This window comes from Felis catus, chromosome A2, assembly GCF_018350175.1.
Source record: "Felis catus isolate Fca126 chromosome A2, F.catus_Fca126_mat1.0, whole genome shotgun sequence".
Lineage (NCBI taxonomy): Eukaryota > Metazoa > Chordata > Mammalia > Carnivora > Felidae > Felis > Felis catus.
Window position 1 is genome coordinate 72,646,922 of NC_058369.1, and position 22,158 is coordinate 72,669,079.

General features: G+C 44.8%; 1 protein-coding gene across 2 annotated transcripts; it reads left to right on the forward strand.

The window, feature by feature from the left end:
- Positions 1–763: 763 nt before the first annotated feature.
- INHBA (inhibin subunit beta A) lies at positions 764–19,559 on the forward strand. Of its 2 annotated transcripts, XM_045041419.1 has the most exons (3): positions 764–1,423; positions 3,918–4,490; positions 13,891–19,559. In XM_045041419.1, the coding sequence occupies exons 2-3, from the start codon at positions 4,103–4,105 to the stop codon at positions 14,775–14,777; spliced, it is 1,275 nt and encodes a 424-aa protein (XP_044897354.1). In that variant the 5' UTR covers positions 764–1,423; positions 3,918–4,102; the 3' UTR covers positions 14,778–19,559.
- The last annotated feature ends 2,599 nt before the right edge of the window (positions 19,560–22,158 follow it).

A 22,158-nucleotide genomic window follows, 5' to 3' on the forward strand; every position in this document is an offset into this window, starting at 1 on the left:
TCCAAATTGATGGGCAGTTTGGGAGTTAACCAACACCGATCCTGTTTATATCTTTCCTTCCCAGGTTCCCTCTGTGCCTCTACAGCCCAATGATTTAGTTTCCTATTTTATTTCTGCCTATACAGTTCTCAGAATACCCCCCCTCCCCATCCCCAGCATACAGCTCATCATCCCCACCGTCTCTGTGTTTAGCCAAGGCACACCCTCCTACATAGCAAACTTCTGGTGTCCTAAAGGAACCTGCTTCGACTACACATCAGGAGGCCAGAGCCTCTATATTTTGCTTGTGGGTACAGTGAAAAGTTTATTTTATGCATGTTAAATCCTGCATACAAAACAACATATCTGGTCATATGGCTTGCATTAGCTCCCAATTTTGCACATTTTATTCCACTTGTCATGAGTACCCCGGCTTGTGCTTCAGTTGTACTCCTTCAAACAGCCCTTCCCCACTATTCTCGTCTGAAGATTCCTTCCAACTGTGTTATTTCTCGGCCTTGCTAGCAACCTTCCCGCCCAACAAAAACCCTAACCGACATAACCCCCGTTTCAAAGAATGTTCATTCCTTTTCACTAATCTCACGTTGTATTTGTAACAATTTAGAAATCGTAGGGTTTGAAGTCCTGATAAAGAAGAATGGGGTGTGAGTCTTCCTTTTTTTTTTTTTTTTTTTTTGTTAGTTGGGAAGGATATTTGTAAAGTTCCCTAGCAGAGAATGGCTGTTTTCAAAGTTCTTGGTGACAAATGATTTATGAAGCAGGCATTCAATGTCAAGATGTAAAATAATAGTGGAAGTCAGGGGAGGGGGGGCCATCGTCATATAGGTATACATATTTTCCCTTTTTTTTTTCCTCAATGAAGTCTCTTACTTTCATAAGTAAAATCAGAATCATTCTAAAGAGCACTGCAGATTTTCTTCCCTGTAAGAAACAATCAAAGACTTTGTAAATAGAGGCAACTTCATGAAGTAACAGATGTTTTATGTGAAGACATAAAACCCGAGCCTGAATATAATGAGAAGTGTGTGCTCGAGGAGTAAAAGTTGGAAGTTGGACACTCAGTGAGATATAGCTGTTCAGTTCCAGGGTTTTTCTAAAAGGTAGTCTAGTCAGTCAGAGGCTTGACTGGCTCAGTGATCACCAAGTTGTGTCCCAGCAGCCAAGAAAGGTTTTCCATCAGATAATGAATTATGAAATATGTCTCACAGTGGAAAAACCAGTCATCTGCTGATGTCATGCTGATTCTAACCAATCCCAAACAAAGCCCCAGCCCTCCTCTGTTTGAGTGGTACCAATGTGTGAGTGTGCAAATGAGTAGCACAGTATAAAACTTGAGAGTGCCAATACCATGAAGAGGAACTCCTCACACAGCTCTTTCCACACGATACAGGAGTCTGCCGGTGAAAGACAGAGGACCGGAAAGGTAATGCTTTTTTAACTCTTACTTAGGAGCTGTTGACACATTCATAGTCAGGAAGGTTACAAGGAGTTGACTTACTGCACTTCCATTGCACGTTGTAATTTGGTACCTTTTTATATTATTCAGGCAGGTTAATAATACAGCTTTTAATAGTAGAGCATGCAGAGAGATTGTGTGTTTATACAGCCCATTCAGCACTTATATACAAGTACATATGCCACAGGGAAAGCTGTTTTTAAGAGTTACATTCACAAACAGTAAATTCAGGGAACACACACATACTCGACATGCAGAGGGAATCCAAATATTGATAACTTGCCCTTATCTAAATGCTACTAGTAGGACTCCTGAGTTGTTTGGAGTCATTAAACTTTTAGGTTTATTTCAGACTCTCTTGTAAAACTTAATTGGACTACAAAATTCTTTGGGTGCTGTATATATGACGCCAAGGAGGTAGAGTATGTTAAGTTTTGTATTTCAAAGATGTTTTATTAACAGATCATAAGGCAAATAAATGCCCCCCTCCCCATTCTCTTTCACCATTCCCTGCTTAAAAAAAAAAAAAAAATTAGGCTCTTTAGGAAATGTTGACAAAAATCTTAAGAAGAGCAGAGTAATCGATGTTCCTGGAGGAGAAATCCCAAAGGTGATAGATAGCGTGGAACAGAGAAAGTCTTGCAAGTAATTGTTTTGGAAAAGGGGGACAGTGTGTCCAATTCAGAAAAGCATTGTTATCTATGCAAACTGTACTTTTAACTTAATGTCACAATTTATTCACCCTCCTCCCCTGGCCCTCAGATCCTAGGCTTGTAGTAATGGTATTTCTTAACTTTTTCCACCCAAAGCACATTGCTTAACTATGATGCTCTGAACACACTAGGTGTCAGATATAAGCTGACTGTATCTACAGAAACTGAGGGCTTATGTGTGGGAAAGAAACCGAGAGAGAAGGAAAGCTTTAACAGATGGACCTCTTAAAGATACTTCTGCATGATAAAAGCAATAAGACAGAAAATGAAAAAAAAAGGGGGGGGGGAGAATAAAAAAAACTCAGAGAGGCATTGTTTAAAAATTCACATTTTTCTTTTTCTGTGAACGCTGAAATCCATGATGATTTCATCTGTGCCTTTCCTTTGAGGGAAAAAGAAGCCGTCAAGGGGCCAGTCCATGAGCAGGCTGGTCCAGGACAGGGTAGGGGGATGGCTGCAAAACTCCCACATGGTGGAGAAAATCATTTGCCAGTGTATTTCAGAGATTCTTTTCCCAGAGGACCAGCTATCCGAGTCATAGGCGCCCACTGTTTGTAGGGAATAATGTGGGAAAAGGCCAAATGAACTCTGCACTTTTATCTGTAAAGTCGGGGCTGGAGGTAGGCTGTAATTTGTGAGTGCGGGCGCGCAGGGCAGAAGGGGGCGGCGGCCGAGGAGAGGGAGAGGAGTTTCAGGTGACCGAGCAGGTTGACTTGCCCGTGGATCCTTCAGTGCGCGGCTGCACTTTGCGGTTGGGAAAAGTAGAGGGTGTTAGGTGACCCCAGACAGAAGTTCTCCCCGCCCCCCTCAGATCCCCTACCGGAGCCGAGGACCCTGAACATTTAAATATGAATGAATGGGAGACCGGCCACCTCTGGGACTCCCTCCAGCCAGGACGATCCACTGGCCCCCGGTGACCAGCCTGCCCCTCTTCCCGACCTCCAGGTACCTGTCCACCCACCTCCCGGGATCCTCGGCGGCCCCGCCTTATGGGCCGGGCGGTGGGTCCCCTGGAGCAGAGGCCAGGTGGGCTGGAGGGCCCTGGGGGCACAGTGTTTCAACCCAGTCACCCCTGGAGATTGGGACAGTGCCTTCCAGCGGGGTTTTCTTTCCCGTCCAAAAGAGGAACTGGGTGAAGCAAGGGGACTGGGCAGAGAAAGAAAAAAATAAAAGGGGGAAGTAGAACAAAATTGGAAGGATTTCTTTCAGAAGGGAAGTAGAACTCCCGAGAATGGTGATATCTGAAGAGAGGTGTGTGTGAGGGAGCAGTGAATAGAGCAGCCTGTCAGAAACCGGGCTGTCCCTCCCCTTCCTAATCACAGCCTCTACTCACAGAGCAACTCCCTCCCTCGCCCATTCACGCACTCACTTAGGACCAATCGTTCTCTCTCTCCCTCTCTCTCTCCCTCTCTCTCTCCCTCTCCCTCTCTCTCCCCCTCTTTTCCCTCTCCCTCTCTCTCCCTCCCTCTCTCTCCCTCCCTCTCTCTCCCTCTCCCCCCTTCTCTCCTCTCTCTCCCTCTCTCCCTGTCTCTCTCCCTCCCATCCTCTCTCTGTCTCTGTCTGTCTCCCCCCCCACCCTGTCTCTCCCTCCCTCCCTCTCTCCCTCCCTCCCTCCCTCCCTCCTTCTCTCTTACTCGGAGACAGTCAGAACTCTCCTCCCTGAGAGCCACAAACCTACCGCACTGACTGCATTCAGAGAGGGAACCTGCAAACAAAACTTCACAGAAAACTTTTTGTTCTTGTTCCAGAGAATTTGCTGAAGAGGAGGAGGGGGAAAAAAAGAAAGAAAAAAAGAAAAGAAAAGAAAAGAAAGAAAGAAAGAACGAAAGAAAGAAAGGGGGAAAAAAAACACCAAACCCAAACCTGTGCGTGAGTGGGGGTAGGAAAAGTAGGGCCTTTTAAAAAGGCAATCACAACAACTTTTGCTGCCAGGATGCCCTTGCTTTGGCTGCGAGGATTTCTGTTGGCGAGTTGCTGGATTATAGTGAGGAGTTCCCCCACCCCGGGATCCGAGGGGCCCGGCGCAGCCCCCGACTGCCCGTCCTGCGCGCTGGCCACCCTGCCAAAGGATGTACCCAACTCTCAGCCGGAGATGGTGGAGGCCGTCAAGAAACACATTTTAAACATGCTGCACTTGAAGAAGAGACCCGAAGTCACCCAGCCGGTGCCCAAGGCGGCGCTTCTGAACGCGATCAGGAAGCTCCATGTGGGCAAAGTGGGGGAGAACGGGTACGTGGAGATAGAGGATGACATCGGCAGGAGGGCAGAAATGAATGAACTCATGGAGCAGACCTCGGAGATCATCACGTTCGCGGAGTCAGGTCGGTGCCGGCCTGGGGGGTGGGGGGGCGCGGGGGGGGGGGGGCTGCGTCTCTCCGCGGCGGTCCGGGGGCCGAACTTGCGCCTCCGGCCGCGCGCTCTGCCCCGGGGAGGAGGTGAGGTGCCGGGCGCCGGTGGCGCCGGGGCCGGAGGGGAGGCGGGGGGTGGCGGGCGGGGGGTGGGGGTGGGGGGAGGACTTCTCCGCGGACGCGGAATTCGAGGCTGAGCCCTGGCTGGAGAGGCGGCGAGCTCACACTTGCTGAACTCGGCCGGTGAGCCCGGAGCGAGCTCCGAGGGCCAGCGTGGGGCCGGGAGCCGGGCTGCGGGAGGCTCGCTCGCCCTGCCTGTGAAACCAGATCCGGGCAGCCGGATGAAAGCCCGGGCGTTTTCGGGTGCTGGGGGTGGGGGGAGCCCGGGAGGCTTCCGGACCCCATCCAAAGTTTTTAATGGGGGTGGGGGTGGGGGCGCGGAGCGCGGGTCGGGGTGGCCTGGCATGGATGGAGTCATTGTCTTAAGACAAACCTTCCCTTTAAAAGTCCAGTCAGGGGCCACACCAGGGAAGCAGGGCATATTCATTGGTGACAGTCAGTTTTGCCTTTAGAAAAAACTCTGCCTTGGAAGAGCACGGGCATCACATTCTAGGCAGCGAGGAGGGACTTTGGGGGGACAGTTGACATTGAACCCGCGGCCACTTTTGGAACACTGACTTTTGCTCTCTGAGCAACAACAGCACCACCACCAACAAAAAAGAGTTTTGTTCCTTGCAAAGTTACTAAAAGAGCTCTCTGGCAAGGAACGCAACCTTGACAGAGTGCTCTCAGATACTACACTGAGCTCTCACTCAATCCTTAAGAGGAAGAACTTTGATAGATTCTAATCCTTGGCTCTGGACCACGCTAACCTGTTGCTGGATAGAAAATACCTGTCAGAAGGGCGGCCACAGACCTGGAGCCAGGTTATTGGGTTATTTTTACAGTTATGTGACACAGACCCTTTGCCTGCCTACACGCCCCTGCACGCCCAGGCGCACAGATGTGTTCATACCGTGTTACTTTCATGGTAATGCCAGGCTAAAGAATTGTTTCCCTTGCCAAATCCATTTGAAAGGAATGCCATTGTTTTGTTTGGTAGAGCATATGGCCAGTAAAGTATGTGCAGGGACTCCCAGCATTACTGTTTAAAAGTTTGCCGCAGCCGTATAAACAATTAAGGCAACACTCAGAATTTCCAATCCTGAAAACCTGTTGACTCAGATGTTCTGTTTTCAAGAAAACCCTGCCAGACCTGGGCATCCTTTTGGGGGAACAGATAGATAGCCTGCTGGCTTCCTGGCTCCCCTCGTAGGAGAAGCCCTGACGTCCTGCAAGTTTCCCCGCAGGACAGTCTCTCTCTCTCTCTCTCTCTCTCTCTCTCTCTCTCTCTCACTCACCAGAAGTTTCTTTTCAAAGAAGGTCTTTCTTTCTTTCTCGAAGCTCTTTCTTAGTGCAGCCCCCGAAGGGCATGATAATGATGACTTTATCTGTTGAAGCTTATTGAGGAAAAAAAAAAGTCAGGTTGGAGTTTTCAAGTTGCACACTCAGTTTTTCCTCAACCTTTCCTGATGGCAAGGTAGGAAAGAAAGTGCTTACTGACATGGAGTCCAGTGTTGGGGGGTGGGGGGGGGGGATGGATTCCAGTGGTCTAGAGGTCTGCTCCCAGTGCTGACACAAAGGGACCCTGTCTAGGTTTTTATATACCAATTACCACACATGATGGCTTTAATTGCAAGCCTTACTCAATTGGCTTTACCCGCATCGGATGACTAAGTATACCTATGACTTTGACCACTTTTAATATACACCTGATGCTGGCAACAGCATCTGACTTAGCTGACTTGTCTAGCAAACCACTCTTTTGGCACTGAGAGATTTTGCAGTGAAAGAATTTGACCTTTAGCATTCTTTCTTACTTATGGCCTTCATCTCAGTGCCGGTCTTTTTCTTATTTATATGAAATCTCGGCTTTTTTTTTAAAAACTTTTCTGTTACGTGTTTAGTTTAAAAGAAATTGAGTTACTTTTTAAAAAGGTGATTCATTTGACTCACACGTTGACTCCAGTTTAAGGTTTGTAATGGAAAACTCCTCCTGGTTGAGTTTACAACTTGACTTTGGGTCAGCTGCTGGAGTCCCAGAAAAGGTTTATTACACTTAACTTATTTTTCTCATCTGAGAAGTTTCACACATCAACTTTAAGTTGGTTTACTATGACTTCACGGAATTAATGATTGCTATGTGGACCGTCTGCTCTCCAAGCAGAGTACCATATGAGTTGCTGATTTTGCTAACCAGGAAAGAGCTTCATCATCTGAATATACAAAAATGTCTTGTTGCTTTTGGAATAGTTCAACCTTAATCATATTCAAACTATGTCAAACTGTAAGAATTTGGAGAATAGCAAAGGGTATTCATTTTGCTTTTCTTTATAAACTATTGGGTAGCAGCGGATCCCGGTCAGTTAGTGTCACCGATGCCCGTGACACTGACGCATACCTACAGATGTATCTTTCAACCTTAAGATTCCTCGACTGGGGGAATTCCTGCTTAACTTTTGCCCTCGGCCCCCTTCTTGATGGTTAAATGAGGCCGCGATGCGGCCCAGCAGCTGAGCAACTACAAAAAGCTCAAGCGTCTAGAACTCTTGGAACTGAGTTTGTCCCACTGAGCTCAGGTGGAAAGTCCCATCTTTGTAAAGCTGATACGAGTTGTTATTAACTAAGTGGTGAGGAATTGCTCTCAGGCTCTCTGACATTCATCCCAACAAATAAAAATTATTTTTTTAATGCATGTCATCCAAAATTGCTCATCATTACTACATTCTCTGGATGGCTGGCACAGAATCCTCTGTGTTTACCTTAAGTCCTTAAAGGAAAAAAAGAAGGGATGGGTAGAGTCAAGTCCACTCTGTCTATAATTGTCAATGAAGCTGGGATCAGTGGCCTTCTTGACTCCTATATCTTACTTTATCTTCTTGTGATCCGTGACAATATCTGGTCAATGTACAATAGCAACCTATCACTGAGTCTCCATATGCTGCCAGATTTACATACTGGTGGTGGTAATCAACTTAGACATTGATAGCACTTGTTGGAGAACAGAGAGGGAAAGAAAGACAAATGGAGCGCCAAGAAATGGAAAATGCTCACTAAGCCCAGGTGTTGTTGAAAGTAACCCTTAAATCTCCCTTCGTAGAAGATTCCAGTTACAGAAGATTTTAATTAGAAATTGACACTTCCCAAACAGGGGCCTAAGAAGGCTTGCTTGGATGACTGTTTTCCCCCAGCCCAAGAAAGCCATCTCAAGGTGGACTTGACTCCCACCATTCCATGCCAGTCTAATGAACTTTCCTGTGAATTACCCGTCACTGGTCACTGAAGGGTGCCTTTAGGTAGGGTTACACGCTTTCTTCTCCCAATAATGGGCAATGATTGGCCACAAGAGGGCGCATTCCAAAGACTTTTGCTCCTTCCCATTTAATCTAGGGAAACGCAATTTCACCTCCTGGAAGCCCCATTCTGCAGCACCCAAATCTTGGTGCTTGTCAGTTGCCCCCTGCTTCCTCTCGTCCTCCAGAAAAAGTTAGGATTTTATGGGATGGGAGAAACATGACTCCCTGTGATACAGTAAATGAGACAGAAGAAAAGAAATGAGAATTCTAGTGATGCATGTGAACATTCCCGAGCTCTATGGAAGGCAGAGGAATGATACATTTCAGAAGCAGAGCGTGGAGAAATGTGACCATGAATCATCAGCAATACTGATCTGCTCACACATCTCTCCCTAAGACGGCTGGCTGCCTGGGCTTTTACAAAAATGCCTTCCGGCTCCCCTCATTTCATTGCCTGGTTTCCCTGTCTTATCAACGCTTTTCACCAGGGACAAATGACAAGTGACTTCCAACAGGGAGGAAAGGGCTGTTTGGTGACTGCCTTGTGAAAAATTGGGTACGGCTTTGGGGGATGCGTTTGTTTCCGAAGTCAGAGTGTGCAGCGAGATGGTGGCAGAAAGACCAGAAGCAAGATGCCTAGTGGTTTTGGGCCTGTGACGTAGGTGGATCTGAGTGGGGGCGGCGAGCTGTCAGAGGGCAGAAAGTCGGCTTTCGTATTTGGAGAACTGGGAGTAATACCTTCCCAGGCACTTTTTGTGAGAACATATTATTTGTCTTGGCCCCTCTTCTGCTAAACTATACTCGAGCATGAGCTGTAGATCAGAATTCCTCATACTCGACTGGTCCCTAGATCCAAAACCCAAAGTGTAAAAGTTCGCAGGAACTTTGGAAGAGGTCTCTGAAATTTCTGTGGGTTGAATCTTAAGAATTTTTTTTCTACTTCTTCTAGGATCCTAAGCCCCTTTCTCTCTCTATTTCATCCCTATTTGAATGGGAGACACAGGAATGTGGCCGAGCATTTGCAATTCAATAGCACATCCTAAGATAAAAATATTAAGGCTAAAAAAAATCCAATCCAGATAATTTATGACCAAAAAGACCTCTGCGGCAGGTTAAAGGAGGCATAACCTTGAAGACCCCACTTTCTGCCATCTGCAGAGACCCCTGAAAACAGCCCAAATGCGAAGTTAGTGCTTTAGAGAACACTCATGCTGTAACCGGTAGTTCTGTATACTGGTACCAGGGACTATACCATATCTAGGCACAGTGAAACCTGGATGAAGAATGGGAAATTAAAGTAACAGCAGCATTTTACAAGGAGCCCCCCTCCCCCCGCCCCGCCTCCCGTGGCGAGTTTAAATCTATAAACAAGATTTTCCACATTCACATTAGACACATAATTATTACCCATAGGTACAAGGGCAGCATACTTGGGGCAGGACCCTGGTGAGGCGAACAAAGCAGAATACAAACGAAACGCGAAGTGTGCGTGTGCGTGTGTGTGTGTGTGTGTGTGTGTGTGTGTATTGCTTGTATTGCTTATTTCATGAGAAATGTTCATCCGCCCACAGATCTGAGGTGTGGGGCTTGAGGGGGAGCAGAATTTTGAGTCCCGGTGTGGGGGAAGAGAACAACAAGGGGCTTGGCTGCTTAACCCTTGGCAGGCCTGCTTTCATGATTGAGTTATTAAAAACATCTGAAAAATCCTGAAAGCAAAGGAAAAGGTGCTTTCAGGTGTTCTGACTTCTAGCTTCCGGTCTTTCCTCAGTCCAATCCCTCCTTCCCCGGCAACATTTCAAAGGTCTTCCCTGTAAAGTGCAATTTTTCAGCCTCCTACTCATTTTTATGCACCTTTCTCTCTCCCTTTGGTATGTGTCCCCCGAGCTCATAGAGGTTTAAGTGATGAAATATTATCACCCACATGGGTTTGCGTGGGACTTTCTTAGTGAATTACTCAGGCAGAGCAGGCTGTGATACAAGCCTTGCTCACGAGCCTCGGGAGGGAAAAAATAGCACAGAGGATGAAAAGAATATTATCAGAGAGTAGGTAATGAAAGGTTAGCAAAGCCACCAGCTATATCTAGTTAGATAGGTAATAATGCAGGAACCCAGAGCGCACCTGTATAAGCTAATGCTGTACCTGCTCCCAAAGCATTGTGGGAAGGCTTCCATTTCAGGATTTGATGCAGGAGATATTTAAGTCAAACCTGAAACTGATTAGTAATTGATCCTAAACACCTCAGCCTCAGGCAACCTCCTTCCATTTTTTCAAACTGTTATGCATAGAGATTTGAAGATTGGAGCATCCTAAAAGCATCACTGCGGTATAACAATCTCCCTTAGGTAGAATACAGATAAAAGGGAATATAATCAAGTGACTAGTTATATTTTCCATACCTAAGAAATTTGAGGGTTGTAATATCTTTCTGAAACCTGCAGCCCTGATAAATATTAATCATCTCAGCTTCTAGCTGTCTCATTCTCTCCACCCCCTTCTGCAATGAAAGCTAAATGTAAAAGAAAAAAAATATTGCACTGCTTAATAAGTCAAATACAATAGAACTTTTAAAATGTACCTGCATATAAGGTAGACATTAGGAAGACTTGCATCTCTCTCTTCCCCCTGTTCTCCTGAGCATTATGGCAACAGCATTTTCATGAAATTGGATCTGTTTTATTTTTTTTCCCTGATAAAATATCATGCAATATACAAATAGCAGTTCCAGAAATGGACACCAGGAGAAGGAGGCGACAGGCATGTCAATTAGTAGGGGGAAAATCCAAATGTCAGAAATATGGGGGAGAGATACAGCACGCAGGCAATGGAAGCAAATACAGGGAACAGAATCTTTCAGCTCAGATAATTAAACCAATGCATAAATCAGTGCTGTGCCTCTCCACAGTACGCAGGCGATGCCATGCAGTTAATTATCAGCCAGGACCAGGTTGAAAGTCATTTTATGATGCCTCTCTGATCCTAATATAACAGCACCTGACAGATTGAGCCCCCTCTAATGAGTACTCTCTTTGTATGATCCTCTCTCAGGAACACTAAATCATTTGCTTCCAAGTACAGCTGCCTGTGAAGAAGGGGAGGGGCTATATCCTGCGTTAGAAACCTGCTCCTGTGAACTGAGGGGCTCTCCTCTAGGCTGTTCCTGGAAGCCAGCGACCTCAGCCTCCCTGGCCCTAGGAAGGCAGTTTGCACGGGCTGTCGCGGCTTCGATCCAGTGGGCCAGTGAGCCCACCCTGGCCCCCACCCCCACCCCCAGCATATCCGTGGACTTCTCTGGACTCTATTCATGGGAAGTCCAATGTGTGCTGGTCCGCACTGCCATCTGGACCCTCTCTATAACCCGAGCACTGGCTGCCTTCACCCCGGCCCCTCCTGTCAAGCCCAGGTGAAAGCCCAGCGGAGCCTGTGGGAACGAGTTACCTGAAACCCAGAGAGCTTTTCCCATTCTGAGGACGAGTCAGATTCTCCAGTTTCACACTCTTTCCTAGAAAAACAAAACACAACCTTGTGCCCTCTGGCTTCTCTAATTTAGCAGCTACTATCTCTCGGTCTTTAGGGTGGCACCCTGCACAGTTTAAGGTTTCAGAAGCTGGCCTACGTCGAGGCAGAAGGCAGAAGGGAGAACAGCAGGTAGCTTGTGACTGTTCTCTGTGGGGCAGGGTGGAGGTGCCCACGCCGGAGGGAGTCTGCACCCTCCTTCAGGCCGGCTCTCCGAGGCTTGGGTGGCTTCCGGAAGCTGCTTGTCTTTTTAAATTTAAATCATTAAGCTCTCCTTCCTAGAGTCTGCTCTTTTCCTTTCTTAAACAAAACAAAACAAAACAAAAAACAGCAACAGAGAAACCCACCGTTTGTAGCAAAGGGGCGTACTGCATTCACGTTTTGAAAAGAAATCATGCCCCCTAAAAAAAAGACAGTCCCCCCCCCTTCTTCTAACTGCTCTCCGCTCTAGTGATCTAATCATAAACCTAGCTTTATTATTCATTTCAACTCCTGCCAGGGACCCAGGGCTGGAGGCAAAGGGACCCCCCTGCCCTGCACCACCACCACCACCAATGTGGCCAGGGTCCTACGACTTTATACCAAGATGCCGGAGAATCTTTTGTATACATATGTAGCCTTTCCTGGCCCTGGCCTCAGTGAATTTACCACTATCAGAATCGCAGTGTGCAGAGTGTGTTAAATTAAGAACAGAATCTACAGTGCGCAATGCACAGAAAAGCCTGCCTTCTGCTGCAGAGAACTTGAACGAGTGCCGAAAATTTATAGTACCGTAAACATCTCAGGGCTGAGAGTGATAAGTATGGCTGGATTTCCGTTAGCTATAGAAATCCAGGCAGGGAGACCCTCCTAGGGAGTTGCGAGTTCTAAGATGAACTTCTCCTGACATTGTTCTCAGATTTGTGTGCGAGATGCGTGTGCATGGGACTGTTGTAAGCAGGCACACGCAGGAGGCGGCCATGAAAAGAGGGCACGTTTCATATACCACCGAGGGGTAAAAGTGGAACTGAGGGAAGGTGTTTCATCAACCCGGGGAATTCCAGTCTGGACACCTGCTCCTTGCAGTAAATGTTGTTACATGTACAGACATACAGGTGCTTATGGAAGGAGAAGGGAGTAGTGTGAACTAGGCAAGAACTGAATGGTCTCTGAATCCAACTGCCTCGCCATTGTGGGGGTTGCCCCTCTGTTAGTAGCAGTCGCTGTAATTGGGGCTCATTAAGCTGCATTCAGAAGGGAACGAGGCAAAAATGGGGCACACGGCAGTAGGGGGTGGATCTCCTAATCTAATCTAACTCAAGGCTGAAGATGCCTCCATTTGTTAATAGGGAGTCAGGCGATTGCCTACTTCCTGGTAAATGCTGGACCATGACCGTGAACAAGATGGATAGGATCTCAGACCTGGGGCATCCTAAATTAGACTGGCAGGAGGGTCGGGGAAGTGGTGTGGTCTCATCTGCAAACCAAAACCTCATCAAGGGCAGCCACTGAGGGTGACGTGTTGGGAGCTGGAGGATTCTAGACGAGGGGCACACTGCCTGGAGGTGAGAGAGCGCATGGGATGCTTCTGACCTCAAACACTGTGTGGCTGTGCCACAGAGGACAGGGCGCTGGGAGAGAGCCGGAGTTGAGGCAGAGCCCAGAGTCCCGGGTGGCTCCTGTTTTATACCTGCTGAATGGTGAAATGATGGGAGAGGGGCCTGGCTTTATGCTGAAAGGCCAGATGCAAGCAAAGACTGTCGTGGTGACCCAGAAAAGAAATGATGGACAAGTGAAGCAGGTTGTGGTGAGGGAGGAGGAGTCTAGCTCTGTGGGCACTTCCGTCGGGGTGGGGGGGTGTTTGCGTGTTTATGTGGGAACAGCACCGCTTCCACGACTTGCTAGAGCTCGCGGGGCGCTTTCATCTGTGTGATCCCATTTGATCCTTCCAAACCTGAGGCATAAGGGGTCAAATGTCTTTATGACATTCCCATTTTATAGAAGAGGAAACTGAGATTAAGCAGCTAGGGAACAGACACAGACCTCCCGGGCTTCTGGACACTGACTGAGATCTGGGCTCTCTTCTTTCTAGGGCAAGAGTTGGCAAACTTTCTCTGGAAAGGGCCAGAGAGCAAAGATTTGAAGCTTTGTGGGCCAGTCTGTCTTGTGACTGGCGGGGACCTAGTGCGAAAGCAGCCACAGACAGCCTAGGAAGAAATGAGTGTAGCCGGGGTCCCGTTCAACCTTATCACAGGCGCTGAAGCGTCCATTTCATATGATTTTCCCATGTCACCAAAATCCTATTTTTCTTCAACCATTTAAAAATGTCAAAAGTGTTCTTACAGTCAGGGGGCCGCAATCCTCTGACCCCTGTTGGAGATGGCCTGTGGCAGAGGCCCCACGCCTGCCTGACATTAGTGACTGGTGACCAACATCGCAACTAACGAGTGTCCCTGCTCTCTCTTGTGCTGTGTTTCGTCTGCAGGCACAGCCAGGAAAACACTGCACTTTGAGATTTCCAAAGAAGGCAGTGACCTGTCGGTGGTGGAACGCGCAGAAGTCTGGCTCTTCCTCAAAGTCCCCAAGGCCAACAGGACCAGGACCAAAGTCACCATCCAGCTCTTGCAGAAACAACCCCAGGGCGGCGTGGACGCAGGGGAGGAGGCAGAGGAAATGGGCTTGATGGAGGAGAGAAACGAGGTGTTGATATCGGAAAAGGTGGTGGATGCCCGGAAGAGCACGTGGCACATCTTCCCGGTCTCCAGCAGCATCCAGCGGTTGCTGGACCAGGGCAAGAGCTCCCTGGACGTTCGGATTGCCTGTGAGCAGTGCCACGAGACGGGCGCCAGCCTGGTGCTCCTGGGCAAGAAGAAGAAGAAGGAGGAGGAGGGCGAAGGGAAGAAGAAGGACGGAGGAGACGGAGGGGCAGGGGCAGACGAGGACAAGGAGCAGTCCCACAGACCTTTCCTCATGCTGCAGGCCCGCCAGTCCGAAGACCACCCTCATCGGCGGCGGAGGCGGGGCTTGGAGTGTGACGGCAAGGTCAACATCTGCTGTAAGAAACAGTTCTTTGTTAGTTTCAAGGACATTGGCTGGAATGACTGGATCATCGCTCCCTCCGGCTATCACGCCAACTACTGCGAGGGTGAGTGCCCGAGCCACATAGCAGGCACATCTGGGTCCTCGCTCTCCTTTCACTCGACCGTCATCAACCACTACCGCATGCGGGGCCACAGCCCCTTCGCCAACCTCAAGTCGTGCTGTGTGCCCACCAAGCTGAGACCCATGTCCATGCTGTACTATGATGATGGGCAGAACATCATCAAAAAGGACATTCAGAACATGATAGTGGAGGAGTGTGGGTGCTCATAGAGCGCCCAGCCCAGGGGGGACGGGAGCCAGAGTTGTCCAGAGAAGACAGTGGCAACATGAAGAAGTGTTTAAGGTTTCGGAGTTAAACGAGGAGAAAAAATATATATAGAGAAATTAAAAAAAAATAAACTAAAAACAAAACCTGAAACAGATGAAGGAAGATGTGGAAAAATTCCTTAGCCAGGGCTCAGAGATGAAGCAGTGAACAAGATGGGAGTTGGGAGGGAAAGGGAGAAAGGCGTGCCCTTCGTTTCTTCCGGTATCTATCAAAGTGATGACATCCGTTGCTTACACGGGAGTATCATCCCCTCCTTTTCAGTCCCCCTTCAGTGTGAGCCTCGAAGTCAACTTGTCTGGTCTGCAGGAATGTGGGCTAGCACAACCCAAATAGCATCTAGAAAGCCATGAGTTTGAAAGAGCCAGTTACAGGCACTTTCCCATCCAGTTACCCAGGTTGTAAGGTATGTCTGTGTGACCCTCTCTCTGTGTATATCAGCCCGTGCACACACGCACACAGACACACACACCACAGACACACACACACACACACACACACACACACACACACACACAGACGCGTTTCCACACAGCCCATGCACACACACACACACGTACCGGTAAGAGAACTATAGTGTGCAGGTGGTACACTTCCTTTTCTGCACCAGTTTTGCAACAAAGCAAAACAGAACAAAAACCAACCTAAAAAAAAAAATTGAGAGCAAGAATGGGAAGAGAGAAAAATCAAGGAACAAAGAATACCAAGTCACATTTCGTTAAGGTGCTTATGATCTTAGAACTATGCAACCTAATAGGTTTGAAACTGTTTACCTGAGAGAGAACAAAAAGAGAGACTTTTTTGTATTGGAAGTAACCTGATTAATTTTTATTTTCTTCAAGGAGAGATACTTGAAAGGAATATGTTTGTCCATCTGTTGGATCCAAACATTTCTATATTTTGTAAATGTTGTTTTTTTTTTATCGTTTACTATTTGCACTACAATGGTGTTTGACCTGTCTAATCCCTTATTTAACAAGTATTTTCTGTGGGTGGGGGTGGGGGGGGTTAAGAGCTGCACTTAATGTGAGCTATAAAAGAACTGCTACAGCACACAAAATAGCTATTTTTATTATTATAATTATAATTATTATTATTATTTTGTACCTTAAAAAATAGACACATACACCAAAGACATTTGTGTGAGCCTTTAAACAGTCTGTCTGTGGTTGGTATCATTCACCATCAGTGAGTCAGGGGTTGGGATTCAAGGTGGAGTAGGGTGGATCGTGTTCAGGCTTCGGAGACCTGAGAAGTTTGAGTTTTGACTCCTTTGACATCCATTAAGCAGGACATTTCATACTGGACGTACAGTAGTTGTACACTGTTGGATGTCAAGTTCAATCGGATTCACAGAACACTACATGCTTGTATGTGTATATATACATTGCTTGTGCATATGCGTACCTGTGTGTATATATACATGTATTGCATCATGCCCATATACACATTTTAAGGACTTCAGGCTGTCATTTTTTAAATGTTCTTAAAGCAATGAATGTTTGTGTGCAAAACACAGTATTTTTAAGAAGGATAGGCTATAGTTTTGCTTTTACTCTGAATTAGGTGGGCACGTTTCAAAAAGTTGGGTGGGAAGAAGCCTGGAAATGCCAGTGAATATTCAGCAAGACCCTCTTTCCATGTGCAGGGACTGAGTTCCCTCTTCTCTCTTGTCCCCCACCTCCACCCCACCAGGGAAAACAGGAAACTCATGTTCTTCAAGGTTCTAGGCTGATCTGAAGTTGGTTTTTTTTTTGTTTGTTTTTTTGGTAACTTATATTTATTATCTATTGGAATCAATCTTAAATCAGAAAGCTTTTTCAGAAAGAAAAAATTAATCTTTAGGCCTTTGGTTACTTTTTTTTTTTTTTTTTTTTTTTTGGTGATTAAGGCCTGCTTGTGAGAAATTTTACTTGCTGGGCTAGATAATGTTGTTGTCACTAGTAAAAAGATAAATAACTTGGGGGGGGGGAAGGTCTTAAGAGTTTGAGAGTAAGAAAGAGAACTGCAGGGGTGACAGCAGTGGTAAAAATCCCTAATATTTTATTTAATTTACAGCCAAAACTCTTGATACATAAGTTTGTATGTATTGACTCAGATGCAAAAAAAGAAAAAAAAACACTTTGTTTTATAAATATCAAAGTACATGCTTAAAGCTAAATTTCTACTAATTTATTCCACAGTATTTAGCTTGCCTAGGATAGCTCATAAGTTATTCATTTATATGCTTTTAAAAATACAGAGCCTTATTTTTACTGACTTGTTTGAAGTTTGCAAAAATTGAAAAAAATACTAATAATTTGGAAAAAAAAATTGCATTCATTAGCATTTTGTAAAATACTGAAACTTTCAGCCCTATGTCCATTCATAGATTAAAAAAAATAATTGTAGGAAAATAAAATAGTGAGAAACCAAACATTACAAAAGGTGGTTTAGCTCTTCTTGAGATAAATACTAAATCGGTATATATGTAACACTAGGCTGTATGTAGGCAAATTATTTTAATGTTATTACTGGGCAAATATACTTACTACATCTTGAGGTCCATCCTTTCTTAGGCAGAAATATAACATGTACTACATGGGAGTGGACCCTAAGTGCAAGAGGGAGAGCATGCAAAATTGGTCCTTGCTTCCTCACTCTTAACCACTGACGAGGAAATCGTGCAGGTGGGGAAGGTGCGCATGGTGAGGAAAGCTTCAAGGAGAGGGGGATGGCAGTGTTCAACTTTACAAATTGCCATGAAAAACTTAGAGGGTGTTTTGAACTGCGTCTTAACTGTTACTGGAACTAATAGCGGAACCCATGAAAATAAGCGTGGGGAACCAAGTCCTAGTTCCCTGTGTGCTAGCAGAGATGGCCAGGGCAATGGGAAAAACAAGATGTTCGAAAGACAGTTGCTACCTGTTTGTGGCTCCCATTCATCTCAAGTGCGTGCCCCATCTTTGTAAGCCCTTTAAAAGAGTGCTTGGATGGAGTTTGACTAGTGGCCACAGTAATTAGAAGCAGAGCAAAGTGAAATTCCATACGACAATATTTTCATGGGATGATTTAATTGAAACTAAATGACCGAGTTATCAAATACCTATAAACTTTAACTTTATTTCATTAAATGTATATGGCCTTGAAATAGAATGATAAGTTATTGCTATCTTCAGTAACCTTGGAAGATATGCGGGCTTGTGAATAACCCCACTTTTCATGTAGCAGCATGCGGCCAAAAGAAAAAACTTTAAAATTCTACCATATTGGGCTCTTCAGAGTATGTTTCCCTTAAAACAGGGTGGCTCTGGCTGATCTTAGCATCTCTCGACTCTTCTCTAGGGCTGATCTCTAGGCTCTTAAAAATCTACACATACCAGTCTTAAAAGCTCTGAAAAGCATTCGTCCCCAAGTATCTTTTAAGAATGATATATATTTTGTAGTTTGGACTCTTCTTTCTCCCTGTTTTCCTTTTTTCCTCCCTTCCTTCCTCCCTTCCTTCCTCCCTTCCTTCCTTCCTTCCTTCTTTCTTCCTTTCTCTCTTTCTTCTTCCTTCCTTTCTTTCTTTTTCTTTCTTTCTTTCTTTCTTTCTTTCTTTCTTTCTTTCTTTCTTCTTTCACTTTTTTAAAATTTTTTTCAAAAAGAGCATGGCAAATTCCAGCACACTGACTTGGGGTTTTTCTTGCCCCAGAAGACCAATCAATTTCATAGATATTTAAGATTGATTCCACACTTTGTTTTCCAGGAGAATGCCTGCATTCTCCTCTAAGGAAGAGCAAGTGAATTTTTTTTTCACCCCCGTGGGATTGGACCTCAAGAAGTAAGTCTAAAAAATAGAGAGCGTGAATGCCCCAGTTGTATTAAGCTTAGATTCAAATTATTATGTTCACTTGAAAAAATGATTTCCCGGGGGCCTTTTGGCAACTTCCCTTTTCAATGTAGAGAAAAACTTAGTCACCCTGAAAACCTACACAATAAACGAAACTTGTAGATGTGGGCAGGAGGTTTGGGGGTGGACATTGTGTGTGTTTAAATTAAACCCTTTATCACTGAAAGCTGTTGTATGGGTCAGAGAGGATGAATGCTCACTCAGAAGCTGTTCACATCTTCAAGAGCAGAAGCAAACCACATGTCTCAGCTCTATTATTTATTTTTTATGCATAAAGTGCATCATTTCTTCTGTATTAATTTCCAGTGGGTTTTACCCTCTATTTAAATGCTTTGAAAAACAGTGCATTGACAATGGGTTGATATTTTTCTTTAAAAGAAAAATATAATTATGAAAGCCAAGATAATCTGAAGCCTGTTTTGTTTTAAAACTTTTTATGTTCTGTGGTTGATGTTGTTTGTTTGTTTGTTTGTTTTTATTTTTTATTTTTATTTTATTTTATTATTTTTTTTTGTTTTGGCATACTACATGCAGTTCTTTAACCGATGTCTGTTTGGCTAATGTAATTAAAGTTGTTAATTTATATGAGTGCATTTCAACTATGTCAATGGTTTCTTAATATTTATTGTGTAGAAGTACTGGTAATTTTTTTATTTACAATCTGTTTAAAGAGATAACAGTTTGATATGTTTTCATGTGTTTATAGCGGAAGTTATTTATTTCTATGGCATTCCAGCGGATATTTTGGTGTTTGCAAGGCATGCAGTCAATATTTTGTACAGTTAGTGGACAGTATTCAGCAGCGCCTGATAGCTTCTTTGGCCTTATGTTAAATAAAAAACCTGTTTGGGATTTATTTTTTATTTTTATTTTTATTCTATGTCTTATTGGTTTTCCAAGATCAACTTGGCACACACACTGCTACACCCTTCGCTGGGTGATAATTTCATTTCTCCTGTAATTCTTGGGAAAAGTATGAGACACAGACTGAACGGAAGAGAGAGGGGACCAAAGCTGGAACAGGAGAACTCAGGGAGGAAAAGAATAACTATTGCTGTGGCAGGGCTTTGTAATAAGCTGCAGATGCTTGGACCAGCAGGAGTTATATTTTATTCATTTTGTTAATTTCCCATTTCTCAAGCTGTAGTGGCAAGTAACATGAAATAAAGCAACATTCCCTTCTTCCCTCCGTCCCTTCCTCCCTCCTCCTTCTCTCCTTCCCTGCGTCCTCTCTTTTCCCTCCCTTCTTTCTTATTCCTTTCCTTCTGGCTAGAAAATCCGACTTGCATGAGAGCAGAAAACAGCATACCTTAGGAAAGAAAAGAACCTAGACCAACAGGACCAATCTGGACTCAAAGAAGGACAGTCGACAAGGAATTGATTGTTCAGTCTTTTCTTCTATAGGTTTCCCTGTAGTATCTGTGCCAATCTAAGAGGTTACATGGAGAAACTAACTCCTGTAAATACCCTGGGTATTGCCGGGTGAACCAAGCAAGTCCTGTGTGCCCATTGGGTAGATGTTACTTTCCCTGCTTTTACATCCGAGGCATAAAGTAACATTAATTGGAACTAGGATTCCAATCCAGGTCTATCTTCAAGTCTAAAGTTATTACTTTGCTGCCCCGGACCCTGATATTTATATTAGTTTCTTTATGGACTGAGAAAAAAAAAGAGGGAGGTGGCCATAGGGGTTGGGACTGAGTGTTGAAGACACTTCTAACTTTTTACCACACTTTATATTCACCAGACAGTTTGCTTATCTCCAAGTGAAATGCCAGGTTCATGTAAAATCGTATTAAACCCTTCTTATTTGTTTTAGGTAGAAAAGTTACATTTTTTGAAAATTAAAAATGAGAGTTGTTCCAGTTTTGCTTTACATTTATGAATATGTCTTATTTTTTCTGTTCTCATATTGTGCTACATGAAACCCTTTACCCAAAGTATTTTTCTTTATGGGCCCAGTGGTATTCTTGCGTGCACGTGTGTGGGTACACACAGGAGCACGTGCGTTAGCCTTCATTTCCTGCCAGGTTTAATAATGAATGCATGTTAGTAACTAAGTAAAAACTCCACTAAATTACAAATGGGTAACATTATTATAAAATTTATACAGATATTACCATCATTAAGGCAAAAATAACAGACAGAAACCAAAGTCAAGTGTATAAAAATATATCAATATGTATATATATATGTTACACATCTAACGTATATGATGAAGATGCATATATATGGGGCACAGTGTCATCATTCAAGGGGAACTGCCAAATCCATTTAATTTAGAAGTTCAATGCTTTCTCAGAAAACAGTTTAATTGTCTGAGGAGGTATCCAAGTGTAAGGGCACAGAGCATTGCATTAATTTCCTCTTGCATCAAATAATGGCGTCGGCTCCTTTGAAAGAATTCTGGTGTTTCTGCGTTGAATCCAATTTTAAGTCTTCTATTTGGTCCATGAAAAGGCAGGATTCATTAGAAATTCTCCATTACACTCTTTCAGGCTTTCTTGAATTGTCATGTAATTAACAGCAAGAAGAAAAAAGGGAGGCAAATTGTTTATCCACAAGCAAAAAAAAAAAAAAAAAAAAAAAAAAACCCACAGAGCTGTTTCAAGACATTTTAGACATCAGCAATTGTCCCCCTTGCCTCTGTGCACTTTGGGAAGAGCTTGAAATCCTCAGAGTCCAGCAAGATGTCACATCACTAGAGGGACACCAGAGAAGTCTTCTTCTCACAGAACCCTTGGCAGTTAAGATCCCACAGTGGGTTTGAGAAATACAAGGCCAACTGATTGACCAAAAATGATGAGGAGTCTTACTTTTTAAAACTGATTTCTGCTCAGGAAGGAGTCCGAAGGAGCTCGGAGGGAAGGTCCAGTCAGGGTCAGAAAAGGACATTGGAAAAGCCACCCAGGGCAAGAGTTAAGGTGCGGCTGTCATTCCTCCTGTCACGGTGGTGGCAGTGCCTGCATCATTGTCCGTGTGGGGACGCACTGTTCTAAGACAAACACTATCATGTGGCAGCAAAGGTCCCACCGAATATATACGTCTTTCATTAATGAAGTTGTCCCAACACAGTTGAGCCCCACAGACCAAAAGCTTAAAAAGCTGGGTACTCACATGGGATAAAGGCTGTCATTATGGGGAAACTCGTCCATTGTGAAAGCAAGAAAGCAAGAGAGAAAAGAAAAAAAAAAAAAGAAAAAAGGACAAACACTGCTAATCTATGCCAGAAACAGCAGGCCTGAGGCAGGGGGTTGACAAAGCCTTGTGCTTCAAAGTGCTTATTGTGCTAGAACTTCCAAGGGCTGTGAAGACAAGCATCAAACTCTTCTAAATGGAACCAGGGAGGCTTCCTGCCATTGATCTCAACAACAAATGTTTGTGTTTCATGGTCAATTTATGTATCCCTCAAAGACTCGAAGTAAAATTGTCATTAAATAGGATATTTTTAAAGA

Coding starts and splice junctions, on each gene's coding strand:
- INHBA (XM_045041419.1), top strand. CDS start 4,103: ATGCCCTTGCTTTGGCTGCGAGGATTTCTGTTGGCGAGTTGCTGGATT. Junction 4,491..13,890: donor CATCACGTTCGCGGAGTCAG/GTCGGTGCCGGC, acceptor TTTCGTCTGCAG/GCACAGCCAGGAAAACACTG.